The following is a 27,778-nucleotide window of genomic DNA, read 5'->3' as shown; positions in this document are numbered from 1 at the left end:
GAAACAACCTAAGTGTCCATTGACAGATGAATGGATAAAGAAAATAAATGTAGTACATATATATATAATGGAATATTATTCCACCATAAAAAAGAAGGAAATCGTGCCATTGCAACAACATGGATGGACTTTGAGGGCATTATGCTAAGTGAAATAAATCATTCAGACAGAGAAAGACAAATACTATATGACCTCACTTATATATGGAATCTAAAAAAACCAACTCATAGAAACAGCGAACAGATTGGTAGTTGTCAGAGGCAGGAGTTGGAGGGTGGAGAAAATGGGTGAAAGTGGTCAAAAGGTACAAACTTCTAGTTACAGCATAAATAAATTCTAGGAGTGTAACGTACAGCCTTGTGACTATAGTTAATATTGTATTGTTTATTTGAAAGTTGCTAAAACAGTAGATCTCACTAGTTCTCATCACAAGAAAAAAAATTGTAACTATGTGTGGTGATGGATGTTAACTAAACCTATTGTGATGATTATTTCACAGTATATACATATATCAAATCTTTATGTTGTATACCTTAAACTAACACAATTTTATATGTTGTTATTGCAATAAAATTGGGAAAAAATAAAATGTACCTTTTCTGAACATTAAAAAAATACTTCTTTTCAGAACTAGGATGAAGTGGAGTAAAAATTGGCAGCAGAAGCCCTAAGAAAGTGCGGGCATATCATCAGCCCTAATTCTATTTTCTTGGCAAAATTGTTAGTTTGGAAGGCTTGGTGGATTAGAAGCTATGCTAACTTGTATTCCCTCCCCATTCTGGGCAGAACCTACAGATACTATTGGTAGCATTTCATACTGGCTGGAGTCACTGAGTAGGGGCCTTACTTAATGCTACTAAAAGGCTCAGATAAACTTATAGCAACAGATTGCAATGCTGGAAGACTCCTCTCTTTCTGGCACAAAGGAAAATGTGCCTTAAAGAGTTCCCGTCTTTCTCCAAATGAGAACCGTAGAATTTCCTGATATGACTGCGTCTGAAGGAGAGAGGGTTGGTATCTGGGTAGCTGATGAACTGTCTTGATTGTTGCAGAGGCTGTGATAATGCTAAAGACATAGTGGTGGTGGTGGTAGGGGAGTCTAGGGGATATTGGTTTCTGGCTGAATCTAGTTTTGTTAACTGCAGTTGGTATTCTTGCCACCTAAGAACACTGTTGGGAAAGAGAAAGTGGTAGGGAGCAGTGGAGATCAAGGGTGCTCAGGAATCAGCACAGATGAAAGGGGAGGCAAGCAGAGGAAACAAATCTGCATGTTTTCTGTATATGACAACAAGAGGTAATTCTGATAAGCAAATCAAAAGTGGAGCCTGAAGAGATTTCTTTGAAGCATTGGTACAATACCACAGATGCCTTTGTCTGGAGATGGGCTTATTAAGGGGAGCATCAGTCTAAGAGGACACAAGTGACCCTGACAGCAGAGTCTGGATCTAGGCCAAGAGGCTGGCAGATTGGGTGGGGACCAAAGTGGATAAGGGCTCAGGAAAAACGTCAGTTCAACAAACTGGTCATACATGGAGGGTGGTGAATACTGGGGCTCATGATGGGGACTAACTCTACTCCAAAAGGAAGAGCAGCAATGAGGCATTGACATAGAAAACACTTCTTCAGGATTTTCAAGTCTTCAGTGAACAGTAAAGTATAGAGCAAGTATATGCAAGTATATAGTGAACAAGTAGTCATTTTCATTGTTGCTGTTATTGTTTCCCTTGAATCACTTCCTTAGAAGTGATACCTGTAATACCTATGAATCCAGAGGCTCCCATGAATCAGCCCAGAGTGATGAGGCTACAGTAGAAGCCATTCCAAATAAGAATTCTAATCTTTATTCACATCACTCATAGTCCACATTAACTCATGTTAACTTTTATTTGAATCTCTTATTCTCTAGCACTCCTAAACTTATGGAACTATCTTGCCTTCCTAGGCAAGGAGATCTCTCTCATCCATGCACACTGGCTCGCTGTTATGTGCTTCCCCTGTACTACATGCATCCACTGCCACAGACACCTTGAGGAGTGTGGTGTCTTTCTCTGGGTTGCCTTTTCCTTCCTCTTGTCTGAGGGTCTCTGGTTTTGAGCCTCATGGATCATTTTATATCACATAAGTCCAGAAACCCTTCTGACTTGGTCTAGAGTCTCCACAGAGAGTAGGAGAGGGATGAGGAGAGGGACAGGTTTAGTGAGAAATTTCTACAGAGCCATTTTCCCAATTAATAATAAGTTTTTCATAAATAACAAAAAAGAAACAAACTTTAATATTTATTCCTTACTGCTCCATTCACATAAACAACCTGAGGTCTCTGGGATAATACACACCTGTGGAGGAATGTGTGCTTGTATATGTATATTTACTCTCATATGTGGCTAATTTTCTGTGGCCAAAGAGCTCATCACCTTCTCCAATCTGGGAGCCTCACTGCTCTCAATTCCTGCTGATTTTCCTCCTCCAAAAAGCCTACATTATTTGTCTATAAAGACTCATAATCTAATATTTTCTTTGATTCTTCATTGAAACTAAAGATAATAATAGTCCTTTTATTTAATGCTCTTGTTTCTTATCCTCACTGGAGCCCCTATTCACTTTTGTTTTTTAATGAATAATGCACATGTAATTAATAAGTGGAACATAAACGTGCTTCTGAATTCTCACATGTGTGGCATAGGAAGTCACTTTGGGGAATGCAGTAGATTGTATATAGGGTCCCTCCTTTTAAAAGGCTATAACCAGAACTATTTTTTTTCCTAATTGATGAATTGATGAGCCACTTGCTTTACTCAAGTATCTCTGAATTGCAACTGCTTTTTATTGCTGTTAGTATATATTTAGAACATAATTCAGTGAAAATTTACCTCCAATATATTCATCAATGAGCTTTAAATTAAGTCCCACATGCTCAGCAGTTGGATCAAAGGAACAAATTTTCTCGACTAAGCGTCTGTTAACGTACTGTGAACAAAAAACAAAAGTTATGAAATCATCGGCAAGTGAAACTACAGTACCCAATTCACCAGTTTACATAATTTTATTTATATAAATTTGAAAACAGGCAAAACCAATTTAAAGTGTTAGAAGTCAGACTTCTGGTCACCCTTGGGGTAAGTGTGTGGGGTTGGGGAGGGCAGTAGGAGAGGGTACAAAGGAAGGCTTTTTGGATACTACTAACGATGTTTCTTGATCTAGGTGCTGGTTATAAATGTTCATTGTGTAAAATTTATTGCATTTGGACACTCATGATTCATGTTATTATGATTTATATACCTAAACTTGTGTGGGTTATTTTTAATAAAAAAAGAGTACTTATAAAAAAAACAACTTACCACTGTTTCTGGTCCAGATGGTAAAATAGGTAATGCTGTGCTCACCTCCTCCCACAACCACATTAGAATTACAAATAATTACAGAATTACAACAAAATTACAGACCAACCATCATTGAGAGTCACCTTAAGTCTAGCTGAAGTCCTATAACTAAGGATATATAGAAAAAGCTAAATTGAGACTGATAGAAGGAACAAAGATGAAGAACAAGCTGGTCCTACATCCACACGCAGCACTTACAAATAGAGAGGGATATCTCAGCTGCAGAGTTCCCCACTGAGGAGCAAGCAGTGCCAGCTCTATACCAGGATCCCCAGCCCAGTGTTCCAGGGCCAGGAAGAGAAGTCTCCATAACTTTTGGCTGAGGTTATGGCTGAGTGAGATAGAGGGAAGATGGAGTCCCAGGCATTCCTCTTAAAGGGCCTGCACATGAACTTACTTAATGATGGACTCACTTGCTCTGAGCTCCAGCACTGGGGCAGCAGCTTGAAAGGTACCAGGGACATACCATAAGAACTGAATTGTCTGGTTTCAGGGTAAGAGTTGGAAGGGCAGCTTCCTCTCAAACAAAAGTGCTGGCAGAAGTCATTGTTCCTTTGTTGAGCCCTCCCTTCATCCAGGTTGAAGACATAGTTGGATGCCATATCTGAGTCTCCATCAATCTGGCTAATACCATTTGGCCTACTCAAGTGATTCCCTGAGAGCCCGCCCCACCCAACTTGTGGGCATACCCAAGCTGCTTCCAATGGCTTTTCTATACAAACAGCCTGTCTTGGCTCATACTGTGGACTTTACTAAAATCTCTTAAAGATTCACAAACCCCAAACATGCAGCAGCTGGTCTCAACATGCCCTGTACCTCTTTCTAAGCAGCTCTAAGCCCAGCACAAGTGGCAATTATCTGTAGATCACTTTGTAGCTCATCCAAATGGCCCCAGGCAGGGCACAAGCAGCAGTTGACCTTGGCCTACACAAGAACCCCTCCTGAGAGGCCCCAGAACCAACACCTCTGGTAGCCAGCTTCAGACTACACTAGAGCACCACCCAACAACCTCCACAAGACACACTCCCAAAGGGTAGACTGGGCAGGCACCAGAGCCCTGCTATAGTGAATCCTGCTCCATAGGGTCAGCCCCTGCACAACAGCTCCTCCACTGTAGATGTGGCCAGTCCTCACAATCAATCATCCTGAGGGTCAATACCTCCCATTGACATGCAAATAGCAACCAAGGCTCAACTGCAACAGGAGGACACACACAACTCACACAAGGAACACACCTGGAGCATCTGGTTCAGGTGACCAGGGACACCGTATCACTGCTCCCCACAGGATACCTGCCATTTATGACCACTCTATCAAGACCCGAAGACATAGCAGCTCTACCTAATAAAAACACAGGGAGGCAGCCAAAATGAGGAGACAAAGAAACATATCCTAAATAAGAGAACAGAACAAAGCTCCAGAAAAAGAACCAAACAAAATGGAGACAAGCAATCTACCAGATGCAGAATTCGAAACATTGGTTATAAGGGTGCTCAATGATCTCAGTGGGAACTTCAACAAAGAGATAGGAAACCTAACAATCAAGATAGGAAACATAAAAAGAACCAGTCAGAAGTGAAGAATGCAATAGCTAAAATGAAGAATAAATACATTAGAGGGAATCAACAGTAGATGAGATGAAGCAGAGAACCGAATCAGTGATTTGGACAATAAGGTAGCAGAAAACACCCAATCAGAACAGCAAAAAAAAAAAATCCCTCCCCCCTAAAAATGAGGATACTTTAAGGGGTCTATGGGACAACATCAAGCCTACCAACATTTGCATCATGGGGGTACCAGAGGGAGAAGAAAGAGAGCAAGGAACTGAATACTTATTTGAAGAAACAGTGACATAAAACATTCCTAACCTGGAGAAGGAAATTGACATACAAGACCAAGAAGCACAAAGAGTCCAAAACAAGATGAATCCAAAGGGGCCCACATCAAGACACATCATAATTAAAATGCCAAAGATTAAAGACAAAGAGAGAATCTTAAGAGCAGTGAGAGAGAAGCAGTTAGTTCCCTACAAGAGAGCTTCCATAAGACTGCTAGCTGACTTCTCAACAGAAACTTTGAAGGCCAGAAGGGATTGGCATGAAATAGTCAAAGTGATGAATAGTAATGACCTACAACCAGACTACTCTACCCAGGCAAGCTATCATTTAGAATCAAAGGACAGATAAAGAGCTTCCCAGACAAGGAAAAGCTAAAGGAGTTCATCAACACCAAACCAATATTAGAGGAAATGTTAAATGAGAGAGGAGGAGGAGGAGGAGGAGGAGGAGAGTGAGGAGGGGGAGGAAGAGGGGAGGGGAGGAGGAGGGGAGGGGGAGAAGGATGATGATATAAAGAGATGAGAGAAGGAGAAGGAAAGAAGAAGAAGAAGGAAGAAGAAGAAGAAGAAGTTGTTAAAAGGAAGAAATAGCTAAATAGTAGTTTAAAGTTGTTACAATAGGCTACAATAGCAAAGAAGAAGCAGAATCAAAAAACACAATAAATAATTGGGTTGGGTAGTAAGAAGCTAAGAGTATCTGATCAAATTGGTTATTTTAAAATGTAAATTAACTATACCGAACTAAAGAAGCAAGGTAGCTGAATCTGATAAGAGCAAAACTCACATATGCTGCCTACAAGATCAATTTCATGCTAGAGGAAGACACACAGCAGACTGAAAGTAAGCATGGAAAGATACTTCATGAAAATGGAAACAAAAATAATTGGGGGTAGAAATCCTTATATCAGATGAAATAGACTTTAAAACAAAGGCTATAACGAGAGACAAAGAAGGACCCAGTAATCCCACTTATAGGTATTTACCCGAAGAAACCCAAAACTCTAGTTCTAAAAGACACTTGCATCTCTATGTTCATTGCAGCATTATTTACAATAATGAAAAGACAAATGAATAAAGAATAGGTGGGTACATATATACAACAAAATATTACTCAGCAAAAAAAAGAATGAAATCTTGTCATCTTTAACAACATGGATAGACCTAGAGGATATTATGCTAAGGAAAATAAGTAAGACAGAGAAAGACAAATATCATACGATTTCACTTATATGTGGAGTCTAAAAAACAAGATAAATGAACAAACAAAACAGAAACAAACTCAAAGATATAGAAACAGCATTTTGATGGTTGCCAGATGGGAGTGGGATTGGGAGGATGGGTGAAAAACGGGTAGCAATTAAGAAGCACAAATTGGTAGTAACATAATAGTCATGGGGATTTAAAGTATAGTGTAGAAAATATAGTCAATAATATAATAACTATGTATGGTGTCAGATGAAGACTAGATTTATTATGATGATCACTTTGTAAGTTATATAAATTCTAATCACCATGTTGAAATTAATATTGTATGTAACTGTAATTAAAAAATAAAAAAATATTTTTAAAAACCTTACCAGTTTACACTTATTCCAATTTCCTAAGTCATTTGATAATTCCAACTCTGGATGAAAGAACAAGATAACTCCTTTCAGGATGTCTTGTACTAGTTTTGTGTTGGCTTTCCACTTCTGAGACTGGCTGTCTAGTGGAGATATTTGCTCTGCTAGAGCCTCATAATCATAGAGCAACAGTGTTACAAAGTTCATGAAGGTAAGCAGTCGAAGGCCTTCCTGAAGCTCTTGCAGCATGATTCGGAAGAAGAGAACTCCTGCCCGCTGGACTTCTCCTACATTTTCAACCTCTGGAATCACAGAATGACATCACACATAGTTGTTCAGTATATACATTACTTTTTCATAGGATTCTGAGCATGATGTGGTAAACTTTTTTTTTTTCAGGAAAAAGAAAGCCATATCCTATGGTTTTAAACAATCTTAGTTTCTTTAGTTATGAAATCAAAAGGCAGAAATGAAATTACACCTGGTGAAGCTCGGAGAAAGAGGCTTTGAGGAAAGGTGATAACTCTTGTTTTAGAGTTAGACCTCGGTGTTAATACCTACTCTCCCCCTTTATTAGTTCTGTTGTCTCTGTACCTCCTCTTCCTTTTCTGTGAGAATGGGGCTGATCCCTATATCTCTGGTGAGCTGTGAGAATTATTTGTAAAAGTACTTAGTCTCAGGCCTTACACATAGTCGACACTTAAAAGACATGAATTTTCTTTCTTTCTTTTTTTTTATCCCATCCTATGTAATGGCTAGAAACCTTTCAACTTAATTATACATGTGTTGACTCTTCTAATTCTATTCACTCTATTCCAGGTAGACAAAGGCTTCCATGCTTTCTTCTTCCCTCTTTTCTACGCAAACTGGTTTTGTGCTAAGAGTAGCCTAGTGGATGTGAAATCACAAGGATTGAGGTCTGGTTCTGGCTCTGCCCCTAGCTTGCTATTGGACTTTTACTTCAATGGGCTTTAGCCTCTTTATCTGTAAAATAAGATGTTCCGATGAGTTAATACTATGTAATATAGTGGAAAGAGGACCAAACTGCAGTGCAAATCCAGTCTTCACCACTTGTTAACTGTGTGATTTGGTGCAAGTTGTTTTGTTTCTCTGGACTTTACTTTCCTCACCTATAAAATAAGTCATCACCATTCACCTCATAGAGTTATGATGAGGACTAATTGAAATAACATATTTAATATACTTGATACAGGTTGGGGCATTTAATAAACGCAAGTTGTATATTGCCTTTAGAGTCCTTCCAGTCCTAAAATCATGTGATTCTAGCAAAGAAAATGTGATTTTTTATCCTTTACTCTTATTTATAGACCATACTATTCAGCCTAAGACTGCATGAGGGAATTCCTTTTATGTGGAAAACCTGTATATTTCAACAACTCATTTTAGAAAATGCATCCTTTATTGCATTGTCTATGATTTCTCCAAAACTTATGAAACCCATAAATCTAGACTGTCACAACATTCACAATACCTAAGACACGGGTTTTCGTTATTTCTCCAGATAATTCGCCCAGTATTTCATAGCAGGCAGCTTGGGTCACCTTCACCATTTTCTGTAGATCTTTAAATTCTCGATACAACAACATTCTATTCCTGCCAATGTTAAAATCGAGAGCTCCCAAAGCCTCTCCTGTTCTCTCACGAAGTGGAATTGCTATGCGGTTTTCTCCACAGACAGAGGCCAAAACAACTTCTGAGCTGTCCGTACACTTAAAGAGGAAATCTCTGAAACCAAATCCAAATAGGCATAAGGATATAAAACAACAGCCTGTTCATACCCAAACATTGAATCATTCTCTTTTATGCCCACTACACTCTAACCCATCACCTCTTGTTGGTGTTTTATCTGCCTGCACCATCCCACCCCTTGATTTCACAGAGCTGTCTCCCTCAGCTCACTCACTCATCTCCTCATAGAAAGCCTTCTTTCCCTGACCACACAAAGTGGCAGCACCTGAATCATTCCATCATGCTATTTTGCTTTACTGACTTTACTAATACTTATCTAAAGGAATTCATTTTTTTGTTTACATGTTATCCAGTTAATAATTTTTTATTTACATATTGTCCAGTAAGTACTAGTTGAATGCCTGAAGGAAGGATGAGGGTGTTAGGTTCTCTAGAAGCAGAACCTGAGAAAGAGAAGCTTATGCAAATGTTTATTGAGGGAATTCTCTCAGGAGAAATCTGTAAGGGTCTGAGGAAAACAAGATAGAGCTATGTAAGAATGTGATTTCAGGTGAAGTGTAGCCACAGCCCGATCTCAAGGGGAGTTCTGGAAGGCAAATTGTGCCAAAATCTGCCCCACCTTGAGGCAAGGAAGAGGTTTTTTGTCAGTTATTGGCTCTAAGTTGCTCTGGGTGTATGTGGGGAGGGTGCTTACATAACTCTTCAGCATCTCTTGGTGAGGGGTTCCCATCTCTCAAGGGTGCTCTTTCAGAGAAAGTAACAGTGTGAATCATTAGCAGCGGTACCTGCAGCAGCTGGCAAAAAATGTATGGGGGATCTGGGCAGGGCATCGACATCAGCTGATTCAGTGAGGGACCTGAGGTTTCCATAGAAATATAGTGACTGCTTCTTTCTCTAGTGAGGTGTGAACAAATCTCTCTTTCTCTCTTTCCCTCTTTCTTCATATATATCAATATTGAGATGTCATTCCTTTGAGGTAATTGTAAAAATGTCGGTGATTTGCATAGCGTCAAAAAGCACATTTTTAGTTCATAATATCAATCTTATAATGACAGGTAAGATTACGTCTTTCTTTTGTTACTCCCACCCCTCCTTGAAGCTGAGCCACTACTTTGTGTCTTTATGATAAGTAGTAATGGATGCATCATGCTAAACTTTCCAGGCATAATGATAAAATTGATTGGTCAACAGAGTTCCTCAAAAGGTACCCGCTCTGAGTTACACACAGGAATCTAAAGTTATGAGTCTGGATGTTACAAGGACTTCTGTAAAACTTGACCACCACAAGAAATAACTGTGGAAAAGAGCTTAAAGCTGAATGAACATTCTGTTATGAAGCTAAAATAAAATTTAATTAACATAGATACTTAAATATCAAATTAGCCTAAAGTCTGAGATAGGTTATTGCCAACTCACTACACTGACCCCTTAAGAAGCAGTTGGCCCCTTTTATAATAGATATGTTCTCAGTTAAGATCTGCTTTGCATCTGTCCACAGTTTGATAGTGTTCCCTATATTCCAGAGGTTAGAGGCATTTAAAGTAACCTAGAACTGAGTACTTATTAAAGACAATCTTCTCTGCCTTCTCCCTATTTTTATCCAGCCTGCCTTCTTAAAAATATATACATACTTGTTCCAAGCTACCTAGCATTAAGAGGAACTCTGATAAGTAATGTGGATGTATTTGTCATAATTATGGTGAGATTTTGTTGAATTCCATGTTTATAAGAAAATAAAACACTATCATGCTTAAAAATATGCATTTTTAATACAAAATACCAATGACATGTGTTTTTAAAAGGACTTGAGAGGGAAAGACATGCAGACAGGAGTTTTTCTCTAAAACCAAATCCGAATGAGAGTCAGTAACACAATAAGAGGCAAAAGCTGTGTCTTCAGATCTATTGCACCGAGGGGTGAGGGGTGACTCTGACAGTCAAACAAAACAGACATGAAGATGCATCTCATACCTGAAGATGCATGTTTTTCTGAAGATGGTAGGAGGATTTTTGTGGATTTCTGTTAGACCCAGGGGCCCTGTCACCATCATCTTGCGTAAAACATAGTCTGAACCCTTGAAAAGAGAAAGATTTCATTACAGAGAAGAATAAGTAGACCTCATATTCTCATTAAAGCTTATGGGGACAGATAAATAGGAAAAAAATAAGAAAACTTTAGATGACCTCTAGCTTTAGGTACAGTAACATTTATTTATTCTGTACCACTAAGGAATGAGGTGTTCTGCAAGATAAAAATTTCAAAATACAATCTTCTTTTAAATGCACAAACCTATTTTTATAATTGTGATAGAATAGTGTTTACATTACTTTTCTGATATTAAAAGTACATTGTAGAACATTTGGAAAATACAGAAAAGCTCCCCTCCCCCAAAATAAGTACAATAAAATATATTCTCCAGTGAGGTCTTTATCTTTACTACCTCACCAAAACTGTATGTCAAGGCTATTACTGACTCTCTCATTGTCAGATTCCTAATCTTAATCTTCCTCTACCTCTCAGTAGCATTTGATGCAGGGAACAACTTCCTTCCTAATATACTTTCTTCACTTGGCTTTTGGGACACCACTCTCTCCTGGTTCTCCTCCTACTTTACTAAGCACACCTCTGAGTCTCCTTGCTTCTTTTTGTCTCCCTCACCTCTAAGAGGTTTTTCAAACTGTAGGTCATAAACTACATATAGGTTATGAAAATATTTTAATGTCTTTTTAAACAGCTTTATTGAGGTATAATTGATATACAAAAATGCACATAATGTGTACAATTTGATGAATTTGGACTAATGAGTCTTGGTAAAGTTTTTTTGGTAGAGACTATTTTGTTTTAAGGAAGTAATATTAATATAGTCTGTAAAATACACTAAACTGTAGGGAAGATGAATTCATTTGAGAGAAGCAAGAGGGATTTTTATGCTCTCCTTAAAAAAAATCCTTTTATTAAAAATGAAAACTATGATAACAGGATCTATGAGGCTACATGATGAATGATGCTTAGAAGAACAAATGTGAACTTTTCCCTTGACTCTCTACACTCCACGTCTTCGTGTTCTAGATGAAATGTTTTCAACAGAATACTTAGCAAACTGTAAAGATTAAACCACATTGGCAATTGGGTTTCTAGTTTCTTTCCTAATTTATTTCTTCCATGATTTGTTATTTGGTGTTAAGTATACTAGACAGATCCTTTTTTAGAATGTGTTTCTCGGTTTAAATCTTTAGCTAAAACCAACCAATCCCTCTCCTGTTTCCCCCACAAAATTGTGTATATTGACCACTGTTAGACCAGAAGCCTAATATAAAAAATAAGGGGCTTGTAATAATGTCTGAAAATAAGCTTGTTTTTCATTTACTTTTACTTGGATCAAGACACTGTAAATTCAGCAAGTGCCTTGGCAATTATTCAACAGCGAGATAACTACTGCTAATTAAAATTTCCTAGGAAATCATTTAGAGAAAGAACCACAATCATTTAGAGAAAGAACCACAATCATTTAGAGAAAGAACCACAACTATTTTCTTCTGCCATTGTCTTGTTACTTTTTCCTCCTTTACCTTTCCAACATCTATTCATTCTCACCTTTCTCATTACACATTATCTTTAGTATTTATCCTATTTTGCTTTTTTCTCTTTTGACAAATATTTTTTAAAAGAATGAAATAAAATAGAATAGAAAATATCAGAAAACATCAATTGTAGTAAAAGTAGGTATTATTTGGGGGAACTTCTGTTTTAAGCATGTGTGTATGTTTGTAAAGGGTCAGGATATAAACTATTTTCATACTATAGGTCAAGGTCAACAGAATTTTGAGCCACAATGATTCCAAACACTTGAAATGCCTCAGGGCTCAGACCTCGGGTTTGTTTTTTTTTTCTTTTCCCTATCTTCACTCATTTCCTTGGTCATCCCATCCAATCTCATGGCTTTTGTTTTGTTTTTGGTTATTTTGGTAAAATATACATAGCATTATATTATCCTTCTAATCATTCACAAGTATATAATTCAGACATTAAATACATTCCCAATGTCGTGTAACCCAGTCTCATGGTTTCAAATACCATTTATTCACTAGTCTGGATTTCTCCCCAAACACCAAGTTCATATGCCCAACTGCCCATTTAGTTATCTCCACTTAGATGTACAACATTTTAAATTATAGTTTTAAGTTATAGTTTAAAAATATACTTTTCAATTTAGTAGATAAATTATCTTTTACTTAACTTTGTATTTATTTCATTATGAGAACAACTGAACACTTTTTTCATGCTTATTGACCATTTGCGTGAGAATTTTTTTTAATAGACTTGTCCTTTGCTTATTTTTCTTTGGATTTTTAAAAATCTCACTGATTTGTGTACAACAGTGTTAACCCTTTGTCAAACATGTGGCAATTTCCCCCCAGTCTGTCAAGAGTAATTGTTATTTTCTATAACTTTGGTGCAAGAAAGTTTTACTTTTTTATGTTATCAATGTATCAGCCTTGCCTTAATTGTTTCAACCTTTCATGTAAGGAATTAGCCATACTTCCCAGACCAAGATTATAAATTCCCTGTCATCCCTCATTTTTTTTAGCTACTCTCATGTATTTATTCTTCCTCCAGATGAAAATTAAAATCATTTGGTCAATTAAAAAAGTCATTTTGAGATGTTTTTGGAATTTTGTTAAATTTATAAATAATTTTTGAAAGAAATTTTTTCAAATGGTCTTCTTGTGAAAAAAAATCATGATATGACTTTCTATTTTATAAAAAAAAATTATGTCCTTTGGTAAATTTGTAGTTTGCTTCATGGAGGACCTAAGGGTGAGGAGGTGAAGCAGGGAGAATGTTCCAGGCAGAGTAACAGCATTTTTAAAGTCTCAGAGATAGGAAAAAAAATTATTTTCTATTATGTATGGTTGGATGTGAAACATTAATTGTGGCATTATATTTTTTCCTCCTCCTGATAGTCTTCCCCCTCCTTCTTCCTTTTCATTAGATCAGAAAGTCTGTGTTACTTTAGAAAAAAATGTGATGAGATGAAAAGCAGAAAGCACCGGCTAATCTCTGGCTTTCTTTTTTTCAAATGCCTACATTGATACAATTGAAGATTGCAAGTGTTCACCATTTATCTCTCTCAAATACCTCAGGGAAATAAAAAACCAAGGTCTTGGTTTCCTTGCTGGCTGTCAGCTGAGGGCTACACTTAGCTCTCAGAAAGCTTGGGTCTTTAAACACAGCCCTGTACATCTCAGAAACTGCAATGGGGTATCAAATTTTTCTCACACTGTTATCTCCCTGCTTCTTCTCTTATCCTCTCATCTTTTAGAGACACATAGCCAGAAAAGATTTTCTGCTTTTAAGAGACCACTGATACTTTTTACTTTTTTGAGGCACAGAGCAGACTGATGAAGAGAGATCTAGAAAGGCTGCCAAAGAGGAAGGGGGTGGCTTAGAAAGTTATTATATTTGAGTGCTTGAAAAAAGGTATCCTTACAGCTACTTCAGCCATTTTTAACACCAAAACTTTACTATAGTGTCTTCCACCTAGGACAAACCCCTGACCACATCCTTAGATAGCTGTAGTGGTCTCTGCCTAACTGTAACTCCACCCAGATGCTGCTGCTGAGTGGTTCTCCTCTCCTCCCCTCTGGGGATGGTCTGCACCTCCATAAGATGGCCCTGAGTAAAATGGATAGTGACCTTTGTGGCCTTGTCTGCAGCACTGTGACTCTGAAACTATACACCCCTGAAACCATGCTGATTGCTATGGGTGATTTTAAACTTCTTCATGGTACCTTAGGTGTCATTTGCTTTAAGGCCCCAACAAGGTGTTTCTTAAGTGTGGTGAGACACTGACCAAGTGGAATCCGCCCTGGATCCCACATCTTCAGCCCCATCGTGATTGTGGCCTATCAGACTCGGTGCTCTACTTTCATACTAAGCGGTCCTCACACCCACGTAGACATGTTCCATTCCAGTTCTGAGGACACTTGGAGGCTCCCACCTCCACCCCACCCTGGAAACAGCACCCACAACTAGCAATTATAGATAGGGGGCCTTTCAAAAAGGAATGTGATGTAATTGTGTTATTCTAAAACAACAGTGCCTCATCCCTTCCCACTTCACCTATGATTCTGGTGGGGGCTGTCAGTTATAGTAAACTCCCCATCCTGACCAGAGGGGCAAAGCTCAGGATAGATCAAAAAGAGTTTTCTTTCATGGGTTTTCCAAGATGAAACAGGACGGAAAGATTCTTTTCTAGTTACTGAGCATCTGGCTTGCCCTGTGGAGAAAGCCCATCTTTAGCCAGAAGGACAAAGCCAAACTGTAGAGGGAAGCAAGCATGAGAACTAGGAAGAGAAAGAACTTGGCGGTACCAAATTCCTGGATCTGGTCATCCTGGAAGCCAGCTTGACTCCTGCCCCTTCTTCATTTTGGTCACATGAGTTAATCGATTCCTCCTTAAGGCAGTTTGAGATGGACTCTTGCCACTCACAACCAAGGGTCTTGAGTAGGGATCATGAGAAATATGTCCCTTGTCATGCTAATAGCTAACTAAATATGATTTTAAAATAGCAGTAAAATAATAACATCTAGAAACTCTGTTACCTTGGGAAGGTCTAACACTGCCCAGTCTTGCCTACCTGCTCTGGACCAGGCTCAATGAAGTATGTTGTGATGGCGGTAATGTCTGGTACAATGTCGTAGAGCCAGCTGATGCCAGTGATCACAACATGCAGGATGTGCTCCCGGCTGTGGACGTAGTGATAGGCAGCGCTAAAGACACTGGCAACACCCTGTAGAGATAGAAAATTAATTGCCTTTTCTTTTTAAAATAGCAAAATAATTAGTAATGTATCAATTAGATTATCTTTTCATTAATGATAATCTTCCTACAAATTATTCATCAGTTTTCAAAAGGCAGTGTTCCAGCTTCTATGAAAAAAAAGATCATTATGAAATCAAAGGTGTAAGGAGAGATCTACTATAAGATCCATATAAATTATTACATTTCCTGATAATCATCCAGGGAAATTTTATGGTATGTACAATCATAGAATAGTGTCAGAAGAACAAGATAAAACTTTGAAATGAGAAAACAAATGCTTAAAAGCCAAGACTAATGCCAGCCTTGGGAAGATAGGTAGGAGTTGCCCTGATCTGATGCAATATTAATGCCTACATCTTTATATGGCTACTGTAATCAGATGAACAGTACAGGATGTACTAGGTTCTGAAACCTGCAACATGTTAAGATTACACAGTCTTCTTATAGGCATAAAGAGAGCCTGTTTGTAGAGAAGGAATGGGATGTCCTTAGAACTCATCTGCGGTCTTGTTAAGAAACTCCAGAGACCACAAATTCTTCAAAAATACATGCATTTTATATTAGGACCCAAGGCGCCTAAGGGTAACACAGAAGCCTTTACTTCCAAAGGCTAGAGCATTAACTTGTAATTAATTTCGACATGTTCTCTAACAAGGTTATATATAGCTCACCTACTGATAACTCCATACTCCTCCATTTTGCTTCTTAATGTCTTCACATCATTCTTATGTTAGGTGAGAATGAATCTTATTATTAAAAAGATGTCCAGAGAAAAAGATTCTACTACTTTCCATAGTTATAGATCCAGTAAGTGGGAGGAGAGATTTTAAAATAATGGTAAATAAACATAAAAAGCCAGGGGCTTACAGGGGAACAAATGATATGAGCACAGCAAGTTCCCAATTGCTGCTACATCCCAATCTATTGCCTCCATAAAGGATTTCAAACTTCCTGCATTGCAATATCTATTCATAAAATTAAATTTAAATGCTTAAAGAAATAATTCAGTTATTTTATAGTCTTAAAAGTGCCTATCCTTTTCGTGATCTAATTTGAAAACATTACTACTCAAGAAACATTTAAGCTTTTTCTTTGCTTCTTCTCCATCAAAAAAATTATAGCACTGATATCAAGAGTTATGGAAATGCATATTATATTTAGCATTATTTGTTGAAAGAGCAAAGAATTTCTGGGTACCACTATTAATAAAACATAAATATGTACTTATTCTTACTATGTGGGTCTTAGTAGTTTAATGCTTGGATTTTGGTTCTACAGCATAAAATTATGTTTCTATGATTAATGCAATGGGACACATATTAACAATCTTCCCAGAGAGTCTGAGGCCCATATGTGCAAGTGAGGCTGAGAGTCCTTCCATGCGTAATGGGAACCTCTACAAAGACTGACACATACACATAGGGAACTGGAACCAGTATGGTAACACTATCTAAATACATAGTTCTACTCTCATCCAGTTTCAGGTTTTGCTTTTTAAAAAAATATAGAAGGAGAAGCCATCCTATCATTGCTATTCACAAATTCTTCTATGGCTTACCTGATAGAATCTAATTTCGTGAGGTAAGAAGATGTTTATTTCATGGGGATCTCTTAGGGTGTCAATAGCCATGACCCCAAAGATTCTCATATAAGCATCCTGAAGAGGCAGAGCCAGGAATGATCCATTTCGATCAGTCTTCTTGCGGGAATCATTCCAGAAGAAAATGTTCCCATGGTGTTGAACTTGGGGTACATGTATTGGTGTCCCTTCATCCACTACTGTAAAGCTGAGGAATAGGAATATAAGGATAGGAGAAGGGCACAGGAGAGGCTTTAAATCATGCAGGAAATAAAATCGATTCTCCATTGTAATCATAGCATTATATGTCAATAAAGTGGACTCAAAATTACCAGTTTGTAGAGTCTAACTTGAGAAAAAGATTTAAAAAACAAGCTTAGGTCATAACTGAGAAAACATATATAAACAGGATACAAGAGACATAACTTATAAAAGATAATATTATGAAGCAGAGTCTCTATGTGGCAAATTAATGCCTAACATGAGCTCTAGAAACAATCAGGTAAAATCATGTAAGATTGGAAACCCACCACCTCCCGGGAGCTCTAGAAGCATTGGTGACCTGAGACAATTTTTCTCTTGGTCAACTAACTAGGATTTTAAAGCTAGCTTACTTCAGGAAGGGAATTATTATTTTTAGAAAAGTAAAACCAACCTTTTCAAGAAATTCTTACCTGATTCCCTTCATGTCCCTGTAGAGTACTTTGTTTAGCACAAATGGAGCATCATCTAAAGTACAAGCTACATTCCTCAATAGAACAGTCCCTCTATGAGGCAGTAGTAGGTTTTCTTCTAAGAGAGAAATGTGAGCACTAATCTTCTTATTTCCATGGGCTTGAGCATCCTATGGAAAAATGTTTCTGACCATGTATTTGCCAAGAGCTATTCTCTTAATCATATCTCCCTGATTAGCCAGCCAGTTTGTACATCTGACCTCAATAATTTCATTTTCATGAATAAATGATGGAGATATTACCATTTATGGCAGTGAGGAAAAGATTGATACAACAGCTGTCCCCCAAACCTGAGTTTTAGTAAGTGGTATGGATTTACTTAATGCCAACTAGACTGGTTTACTAAGAAAAAAATCTCTCAAAATCTACTTAAATTTAGAGGTTTAAAACTTGGATCCCTTTGAATTATAGTTATATTGTCTGGGCTTCAGTTAAAAGTATTTATTTTAGGAAGCTGGTACAAGATGGCTTCAATTCACTCATATTTCTTAACCATCTACTATAACGTGAATGTGGGGAAAATGTTCTCAAGGAATTTTTAACATAGTTTGGCTATGACATTTGACTAATGTCATTTCAGAAAAGGATTTCTTGGGGCCCCAGATTGCAGACTTTAGGCAACTACTATTTCTAATGGAAATAACTGAAAACTCTCTGTATTTAAAATATTATGTTATTAAGAATATTACATGTTAACACATATATTGAGCATGTCCATAAATTGGGGGACATGAATGACATTATATTTGTCTCCACTTTCTATATATTTGGGTTTGCTTTTCATGCCTTTTTTTCTTCTGCCTTTATTACTCCTTTTATTCTACAAGGTCTATAGAGTAACTGACAAAAATGTGGTGAGATTTCTCTTAGGGTACTGCAGATCTCTGAAGCAAGTTGGAATAAGACCTCTTTTTCTTGATTGGTCTCCAGTTCTTGATCACCTCGAATGATACAGGTTCCCTGGATCAATGAAATCTGTGATATATGTAGAAGATAGCCATACTGTTTCTGAGAGGAACAGCAAGCTGGGAGTCTTAGGGGCGGCAAAACTTGAGCAGTGGCCTATCAAGGTGATATGTTTTCAGTGACATGATTCTATAATAGTCTCAGCTTATTTCTAGGCAGTGCTATGAAATATTGTGTGATATTGGATTGTACTTTATAATGACTTTATAATTTAAATAGTTTCTTTTTGAATGACTCCCAAAACATGCAAGGGGAATGTAGCTTGAATTGCTTGCACATCTCCCTACTGGTATTTTTCAGTCTAGCTTATTTGACTCTGGGCACACATTAATTAGAAATACCAAGACATAATTAAGTCTTTTATACCTTTCCTCTCTGCTTCTACCTCGCCATCCTACAATCATTCCAGTTGCATCTTTCCTAGGCTTTGGGTCATTGGAATGAATAAAACATCTATAGCAGTACCCAGAGAATTTTAAGAGAATTTAGTGTGTGCTCCTCCTTTGCAACCATTGAACATAACCTCCTGTGAGGAATCTTTTCCTTTTATCTATTGTTCTAGAAAATATACCTGTGTGAGGGCCTTAAAGGTCTCAGTGTACACTGGCTCCAGAGATACTCCACTTGTCTCTGAAGCACGTTGAATTTGGTGCAGCCACTTCCGTCTGGCACAATTCCTCAGATCCTCAATATGGCTCCTTTTTAAAGTCGTCATCAGAAACTCCACAACACTTTCCAGAACATGATCTTCATTGCCCCTCAGTTCAGATACAACCAATTCTATGTATTTCTGAAACTGTTTTGAAGACAGCCTCACTTCATGACCAGGGTGCGGCTTTGGAAATTGGATGTGTAGTTTAGCTAAAAGACATAAACATAAAACCAAGAACTAACCAAAAGTTCATTTGTCAGTGGAGGCAATTTTCATTCTCCTCTTACAGCAAACTGAATACCCTGACAACTGCTCCCCATGGAAAATTCCCATGGAAAAGGTATATCAAAGGCATCTCTAAGCCCAACAGAACATCTTACAATTACTTCCTTTGCTAAACTCAAGATGATTCCTACGTCATCTTCTCTGTTTTTGTTTTGTTTTGTTTAATTCTATCACTTAGGTGAAATCCCAGGGCCAACTTTGATTTCTCCATACCTTTTTCATTCCATATCCAATAGACCACTTAATCTTACCCTGTTAGTCTTTGATAATGTATCTTGTGGCCATTCCTCTCCATTTCTGTTTCCGTAATACCGAACCAATATTAATTGCTTTAGAGTTGGATTACCAATAGTAAGGCTCAAAATACTAAGAGAAATAAGTCAGATAGAAAAAGTTGAGGACCATATCATTTTACTCATATGTAGAATATAAAACTGAAAGCAACAAATGAACATGACAAAAAAGAGAGACTCATGGACACGAACAAAATTTTAGTGGTTACCAGAGGGAAGTGGGAGGAGCGAGGAGGTAGATAAGGGTAAAGGGGGACACATCTATGGTGATGGAAGGAACTTTGGGTGGTGAATACATAATGCAATATACATATGATGTATTATTGAATTTCACACTTGAAATGTATATAATTTTATTAACCAGTGTCACCCCAATAAATTTAATTTAAAAAGTTATACATCAAAAAAATAGTAAGGCTCAATACATATTTATAAAATTAAATTAAAACACATCTTGTATTATGCAGTTCCCTGGTTCAAACTATATTTGGATCCAGCCCATGTTCCAATAATATTTGCCCATAATACCATACAGGAATTATTTGCTCCAGTATCTCCATTCCACTTATAGTCCCTGACCATGCCTTGCACACTTCTACATCAACGTCTCTTTTATTTTTTTATAATACAATCATGAATCTACTACCAAATCTGAATATTACCAACAATTTACATCTCCCTTCATGCCCCTGCTGTTGTTAACTCCCCGGTTCCCCATATCCCCTACCAATTTCCTGAAATTTTGCTTTTGCTTTATCTTTTCCTTCCTTTTTCTCTCCAATAGTGTTATTGTTTGTATGAGTATGTGTACTTCTAAACAATATGTAATTTACTTCTGCCTGTTTGTATACTTTAGAAAAAGAACATCATGCTATATGTAGTTTTCTGGGACTTGCTTTTTCATTCAACTTTATGCTACCATATCCATCCATGTTGTTCTTGTGACTGTGACTTATTCATTTTCATCATTATATAATATGTTATTCCGTAAGTATACCACCATTGATTTATTTATTCTCCTGTCAATGGACATGTCGGTTGTCGCCGGTATTTTGCTCTTATGAACAGTGCTATGAGCATTTTTGTACATTCCCTTGGGGTACATGTATAAATGTCTTTGACTTTTATTAAAAATTAATCAGTCACGGAGTATGTGACTTTCCCCCTTTAAAGTTCAAAATCTCTCCTTACTCAGGAAGGATTCCACCATGATTTCCCCCTTCCCTAAAAGACGGAAGCATTCACTCTATACCATTTATTTGACAATTAACAAATACCACCTGCTACTTTTAGTCATCTTGTCATATAAAAGCATCTCATTTCTGGAGCTGGACTTTTGTTGATTTTTGCTCTTTAGCATCCACTCATCTTTCTCCTGGTACTTATATCCCAAATTTAGCTTTGGAGAAATTACTTCACTGCCACTTCAGTTCATGTGTTTGAGTAGGGTTCCACTTGTGGTTCTAGAGGTGGAGCATGCATCTCAGGCCTAAGCCAGTCAGAACATTCCATTCCCCTAGCTAGAGGGGCTGGTCCAGACTAATACCACACTCTTTGCTTGAATGATTAAGAAAAGGACACTTTCCTTCTTATTCTTACTGGACTTGAGTAAATCTGTGAGTACGTGAGACTGGACCTGGTCACCACAAGGATAAAGGCTGTATGAAAATGGAGTCGACATATAGAAGACAGCAGGTCCAGACTAAAAGAGAGAGAAAGAGAAAGAAGCAGACACCTGTCCTAATGTCATTATTTAGTTTGTCTCGAACTAGCCCTGGACTTTTTCATCACATGAACCAATTAAATCCTTTTTTTGCTTAACCACTTTGGGATGGGTTTTGTTTCTTGGACTCAAACAATCCTAATTCATACATTCCCAATTAGAGCAATCTTAAGCCTATTTGAGAAAAGAGGGTGGCTCTGCAGAGAAGTGGTTTAGCTTATAGTGTCAGAACCCAAGTGGTATGAAGAAGGTGTCCACATGGGGTAGATGCTCAACATGAGGTATTCAAACCTGAGCAGGGTGAGAAGGAAATCCAAATGAAGGGACAACCCAGCCTGGGAAGTCAGAACCTAAACAGGATGAGGAGGGTGTCTATATGGAGAGGCAGCTCATCATGGAGGAGTCAGAGTTCAAGCAAGATGAGGAGGACTTCCAGGTAGAGAGTCCATTCAACATGAGGAGAGTAAGAAGCCTGGGTAAATTGAGGAGGGCATCTATATAAAAAGATACCTTGTCATGGAATGCCAGCGCTCAAAAAGTGTTTGAAAGGCATCTACATAGTGGGGGATCTGGTGTGGCATGTCAGAGCTTGAGCAGAGTGAGGAGGAAAACTGTGTGGGAAAAACTGATTAGTACAGGGTATTGGAACTTAAGTGTAGGACATCAGTTTGCAGGAGAGGACAGCATGATGAAAGATTAGTTCCATTCAGAGAAATTGATCAAATGAATACAGTCACATACCTCTTAATGACAGGAATAGTGCTGACAAATGTAGGTGATTTTGTTGTAAGAACATCACAGAGCACATGTACTCAAACCTAGATGATATAACCTACTACACACCTAGGCTATATGGTATAGCTTATTGCTCCTAGGCTACAAGCTTGTATGGCATGTTACTATGCAAAACAACACAAGATTAAGTCAAGCACGAGAGAAAATGATGCAATCAAGAGATGCGGTAAACACAAGATGTATGAGGCTGCTGCCAGTGTAACATAGCATTGTGTTTTATAGCAAACATTTTTATATGTAGAAAGAGTACACTAAATTAACAATAGAAAGTTTAGCATAGTAAATACATAAACCAGTAATAGTCATATATTATCATTACCAAGCATTATATACTGTACATAATTGCATGTTCTGTACTTTTATCCAATTGCAGTGCAATAGTTTGTTTACACCAGCACTACCACAAACACTTGAGTAATGTGTTATCCTACAATGTTACAACAGCTATGACCTCACCAGGAAATAGTAATTTTTCAGCTCCATTATAATCTTATGGCAACATCATTGTATATGCAGCCTGTTGTTGACTGAAATGTCATTATGTGGCACTTGACTGTAAATATATTTAGGATAATATTAGCAAGTTAGAAGGAGCTACAAGTTAATTGAGTTTATTAACGTAACATCAGTTAATCAATTATATAATTTTCAGGTGTACATTATAATTTGACATCTGTATATTCTATTGTGTGTTAACCACCCAAAGTCCAGTTTCCTTCAGCTACCATATATTTGATCCCCTTTACCCACTTCACCCTCCTCCTATCCCCCTATACTTGACCCCGTTAACCATCTACCTCCCTCCTCCTCCCCCACCGCCTACCCTCTGGTAACCACCAGTCTATAGTCCATGTCCATGAGTCTCTGTTTGTTTGTCCTGTTCATTAGAGCAACTTGAATTTAATCATGAGGAAACATTCGCCAAACCTAAAAGAAGGACACATTACAACCTGCCTGTAATCTTAAATATGTCAAGGTATGGAAATCAAAGAAAGACCGAGGAGTTTCTTAGATGTTCCAAAGTAAAAAAACAGCAGTAGTTTTACGCTAACTACTTGTCCAGTTTTCAGTTTCTTTAAAAAACTCTTTGAGTTTTTCAGTGAGACTTTCTAAATAAATATGGTTATTAATGTTCCAGATTTCTGAAATTTGGTGACAGAATGATTCGCCAAAGAATTATAATTTTAAGAGAGTTAAATATCCTACTTAAATAGAAATTTATATATTAAAGCCAATCTTATCATTGAATAGAAAATTAAGGGCATATCCAACAAATGTTAATAGCTACAACATGGAAAATAATGGGAAAAGAGTGATTTATTCCATTAAATACTACAATGTAGACAGGTCACATATTCTACAGCTTTTTATATGTGATATTTCTGTTCAAAAGATTAGGCTACATTAGACTGGAATAAAAATGGGGAAATTACAAGATGCTCTTTCCATATAGAAAACTTCTATTTTGAGGATACTAGCAGAAACATTTCTAGAAATTTCATATTCTGTGACTTTATCCTATTTTATCCCCAATTTTGAATCTTGAACACAGAAATAGATATGAAGGGTAGAGCAAAACAAAAACAAACAAACAAATATACAAGAGCTGTTTGAAGATTTGCCAATATATTATTTGCTAATGTCTGAAGTTAAAATTTTCTTACATTTTTAAGAAACTAAATTTGACTTTCTTCTTCCATTTGGCCATCAGTTCAGCAGTCATCTCCTCAGGCCACATAGCTGTGTTCAGAGAAAGTTGTTTTGTACAAGCCTATCCTGGGTGAGAATAACTTGTTCTTTCTGTTTGAAGATATTTTCTTCTGGCAGCAGATTCTGCCTCCTCATTACTTTCCTCATTCTTATTTACTGGCTTAACCCATTACATTTTATGCTTTCTACCTATCCCTACTTCTGTACTTCAATCGTATATATTGGAGCATCCTTATATCAGATTCCTTAAATTCTAGAATTCATCATGTCTAACTCCTCCGTTTTACAAAGGAGGACACCTGGGTGTACGGAAGTTCAGTAACTTGCCCTTCATGTGACTATATAGTTATAGATCCAGTATTGGAACCCAGCTCTCCTGACCATTGTGTAGTGTTCTTTCCTCTGGTTTTGTGTCATGAAATCTGCCCATATTATAAATGGAAACCAATTCATTATCCCTTTAGAAACTTCATTAAATAAACTCTTTTTAGATACAATCTAAGAAAATAGTGCAGTGTAGTGTAAAGTTTGTAAAAGATATAATTAATAAAGAATACATGACAATTGATAAACTTATGTACATTTGAAAATTATTAATATAATGATTTTTGAAAGGGCTGAAGAACTTAACTACCTTGATAATTCTTTTCATGATAATTATTTCAGTATATACTTTAAGAATTGGAAATCTGGGGTGCAATGCTGTGGTGGGGAGATCTGAAGTTGATTCTGAGAAACCTGAATTAGTGTTAGCAGAAGAGATATGGAGGAGCCATAGAACACTGAGGTTGAATTCAGGAAGACCTAAGACGATGGAGAACTTGCTTGCTCTCTACACTTTTCAAAGGAGAGGTTGGTATGGTGACAGACAATGGAGGCTTTATCAAAATCCTAGGCTGTCAGAAGCAAGGTCTAGTCCACTGAACTCACATGTCACTCTGTCATGTGGATAAGCCCTCTGAGATAGTAGATGTTGGAGACAAAGTGTAGGTGAAGCTTATTGGCTGAGAGATAAAAAATGATAGGATAAAAGTATCCTTTTCCATGAAAGTTGTCAACTAAAGAAGTGGGAAAGATCTCAATCCCAAAAAGAGGTGGTACATATATACAATGGGATATTACTCTGCCATAAGAATGAACAAAATCTTTCTATCTGCAATGACATGGATGGACTTAGAGGGTATTGTGCTGAGTGGAGGACATCAGACATAGACAAATGTCATAGGATTTCACTTATATGTGGAATCTAGAGAAGTGGATAAACAAACAAAAGAGAAACAAGCTCATAGAGATCATTGTGATGGTTGCCAGATTGGGGTGGGATTGGGAGAATGGGTAAAGGGGGGAAGGGATTAAGAAATACAAATTGGTAATTACAAAATAGCCATGGAGATGTAGAGTATAGCATGGTGAATAGTCACTAGTATTTTAATAACTATATATGGTGTTAGAAGGTTACTGGATTTATTGAGGTGATTGCTTTACAAGTTATATAAATGTGTAATATATATTAGACATTTAAGTGTACAACTTATACGATATTGTATATCAATTGTAATTGAAAAAAAAGAAAAGACATGAAATGTTAATGAGGATGTGGAGAAGGAATCTTTGTGCACTGTTGATGGGAATGTTAATTGGTATAGTCACTATAAAAAACAGATGGAGATTCTTCAAAAATTAAAACTAGAACTACCATATGATCTAGCAATTTCACTTCCAAGTATATATCCAAACAAAACAAAATCACTATTTCAAAGAGATATCTACACCCCCTTGTTCACTGCAGAATTATTTACAATAGCCAGGATATGAAAACAGCTTATGTCCATCAACAGATGAATGGTTAAAGAAAATGTAGTATATACAATGAAATATTCAGCCACAAGAAAGAAGGAAATCCTGCTATTTGCAACAACATCGGTGGATCTTGAAGGTATTATGCTAAGTGAAATAAGTCAGATGGAGAAAGACAAATACTATATGATCTCATATATGTAAATCTAAAAAAAGCCAAACTCATAGAAATAGTGTATAATGGTGGTTCCCAGGGGCTGGGAGCAGGGGAAATGGGGAGATGTTGATCGAAGGTACAAACTTCTGTTATAGGATGAATAAGTTCTGAGGATCTAACATATAGCATAGTGACTATAGTTAACAATATAGTATTATATACTCGAAAGTTGCTGAAGAGAGTAAATCTTAAATGTTCTCACCACAAAAAAAATGCAATGGTAATAAAATACCTAAGAATAAACTTAAAAAAGAGTGTGAAAGAACTATATCCTGAAAACTATAAGATGTTATTAAAATAAATTGAAGAGGATACAATGAAATGGAAAGATATTCTGTGTTCATGAATTGTAAAAATCAACAGTGTTAAAATGGTCATATTACTCAAAGCAATATATAGATTTAATGCAATCCCCATCAAAATCCCAATGGCATTTTTTAAAGAAATAGAACAAAAAAATCATCCGATTTGTATGGAACAATGAAAGATCACAAATAGCCAAAGCAATCCTAAGAAAAAAGAACAAAGCTAGAGGCATCACATCCCCTGACTTCAAACTATGCTATAAGCAACAATAATTAAATCACTTTTGGCAGAAAAATCAATCACTATTGGTATTGGCAGAAAAAAAAACAGACAAACAGACCAACAGAAAAGACTCAAGAGGCCAGAAATAAACCCACATATGTATACGCAAATAATTTTCTACAAAGGAGCCAAAAACATAAAACAAGGAAAAGAGATCCTCTTCAATAAATGGTGCTAGAAACATTGGAAAGCCACATACAAAAAAATAAATAAAAAAATGAAGCTAGACTGCTATTTGTCACAAAAGATGCACAAAAATTAACTCGAAACGGATCAAAGAGCTAAATATAAGACCTGAAACAATAAATGCATAAAAGAAAACATAGGTTCTAAACTTATGGTCCTTGGTCTTAGAGACAATTTTATGAATTTGAACTCAAAGGTAAGGGAAATAAAAGCAAAAATAAATGAATAGGACTCTATCAAACTAAAAAGCTCTGCACAGCCAAAGAAACCAACAAAACAAAGAGACAATCAACTGAATAGAAGAAGATATTTGCAAACAACACCTCCAAAAGGTGGCTAATTTCCAAAATATATAAAGAATTCATACAACTCAACAACAACAAAACAATCCAATTAAAATGTGGGCAAACTACCTGAAAACACACTTCTCCCAAGAAGACGTACAGATATAAGACCAACAGATATATGAAAAGCTGCTCAACTTCACTAGCTATTAGGGATATGCAAATCAAAATCACCATGAGATACCACCTCACACCTGTTAGAATGGCTATTATCATCAAAGTAAGTAATAACAAATGTTAGAGAGATTATAGAGAAAAAGGAACCTTTATACACTGCTGGTGAGACTGCAAACTGGTACAGCTACTATGGAAAACAGTATGGAGGTTCCTCAAAAAATTCAGAATAGAATTACCATATGACCCAGCAATCTCTTCTGGGTATCTTCCTGAAAATTTTGAAAACATTTATTTGTAAGAATATATGTACCCCTATGTTCACTGCAGCATTATTTGTGGTGGCCAAGACATGGAAACAACCAAAGTGTCCTTCTATAGGTGATTGAACAAAGGAGATGTGGTACTATATACAATGGAATACTATTCAGCCACAAGAAAAGATGAAATACTGCCATTTGTGACAACATGAATAGATCTTG

The 27,778-nt window shown here is 37.0% G+C and overlaps 1 protein-coding gene across 1 annotated transcript in view; it reads right to left on the bottom strand.

The window, feature by feature from the left end:
• The window catches only part of EFCAB5 (EF-hand calcium binding domain 5), a 116,681-nt gene that overhangs the window by 8,448 nt on the left and 80,455 nt on the right, over positions 1–27,778 (bottom strand). The window contains exons 19-26 of the mRNA XM_039886203.1: positions 19,164–19,453; positions 17,567–17,736; positions 16,872–17,100; positions 15,129–15,281; positions 10,458–10,561; positions 8,269–8,522; positions 6,792–7,078; positions 2,868–2,964 (exon numbers count right to left, since the gene is read on the bottom strand). Coding sequence (XP_039742137.1) covers positions 2,868–2,964; positions 6,792–7,078; positions 8,269–8,522; positions 10,458–10,561; positions 15,129–15,281; positions 16,872–17,100; positions 17,567–17,736; positions 19,164–19,453 — 1,584 coding nt within the window. The remainder of the gene's footprint in view (positions 1–2,867; positions 2,965–6,791; positions 7,079–8,268; positions 8,523–10,457; positions 10,562–15,128; positions 15,282–16,871; positions 17,101–17,566; positions 17,737–19,163; positions 19,454–27,778) is intronic.

Source organism: Pteropus medius, unplaced genomic scaffold, assembly GCF_902729225.1.
Source record: "Pteropus medius unplaced genomic scaffold, Ma_sr-lr_union100, whole genome shotgun sequence".
In the NCBI taxonomy this organism is placed as follows: domain Eukaryota; kingdom Metazoa; phylum Chordata; class Mammalia; order Chiroptera; family Pteropodidae; genus Pteropus; species Pteropus medius.
Note: the sequence above shows the minus strand (reverse complement) of the source record. Positions and strands in the feature narration are given on the sequence as shown.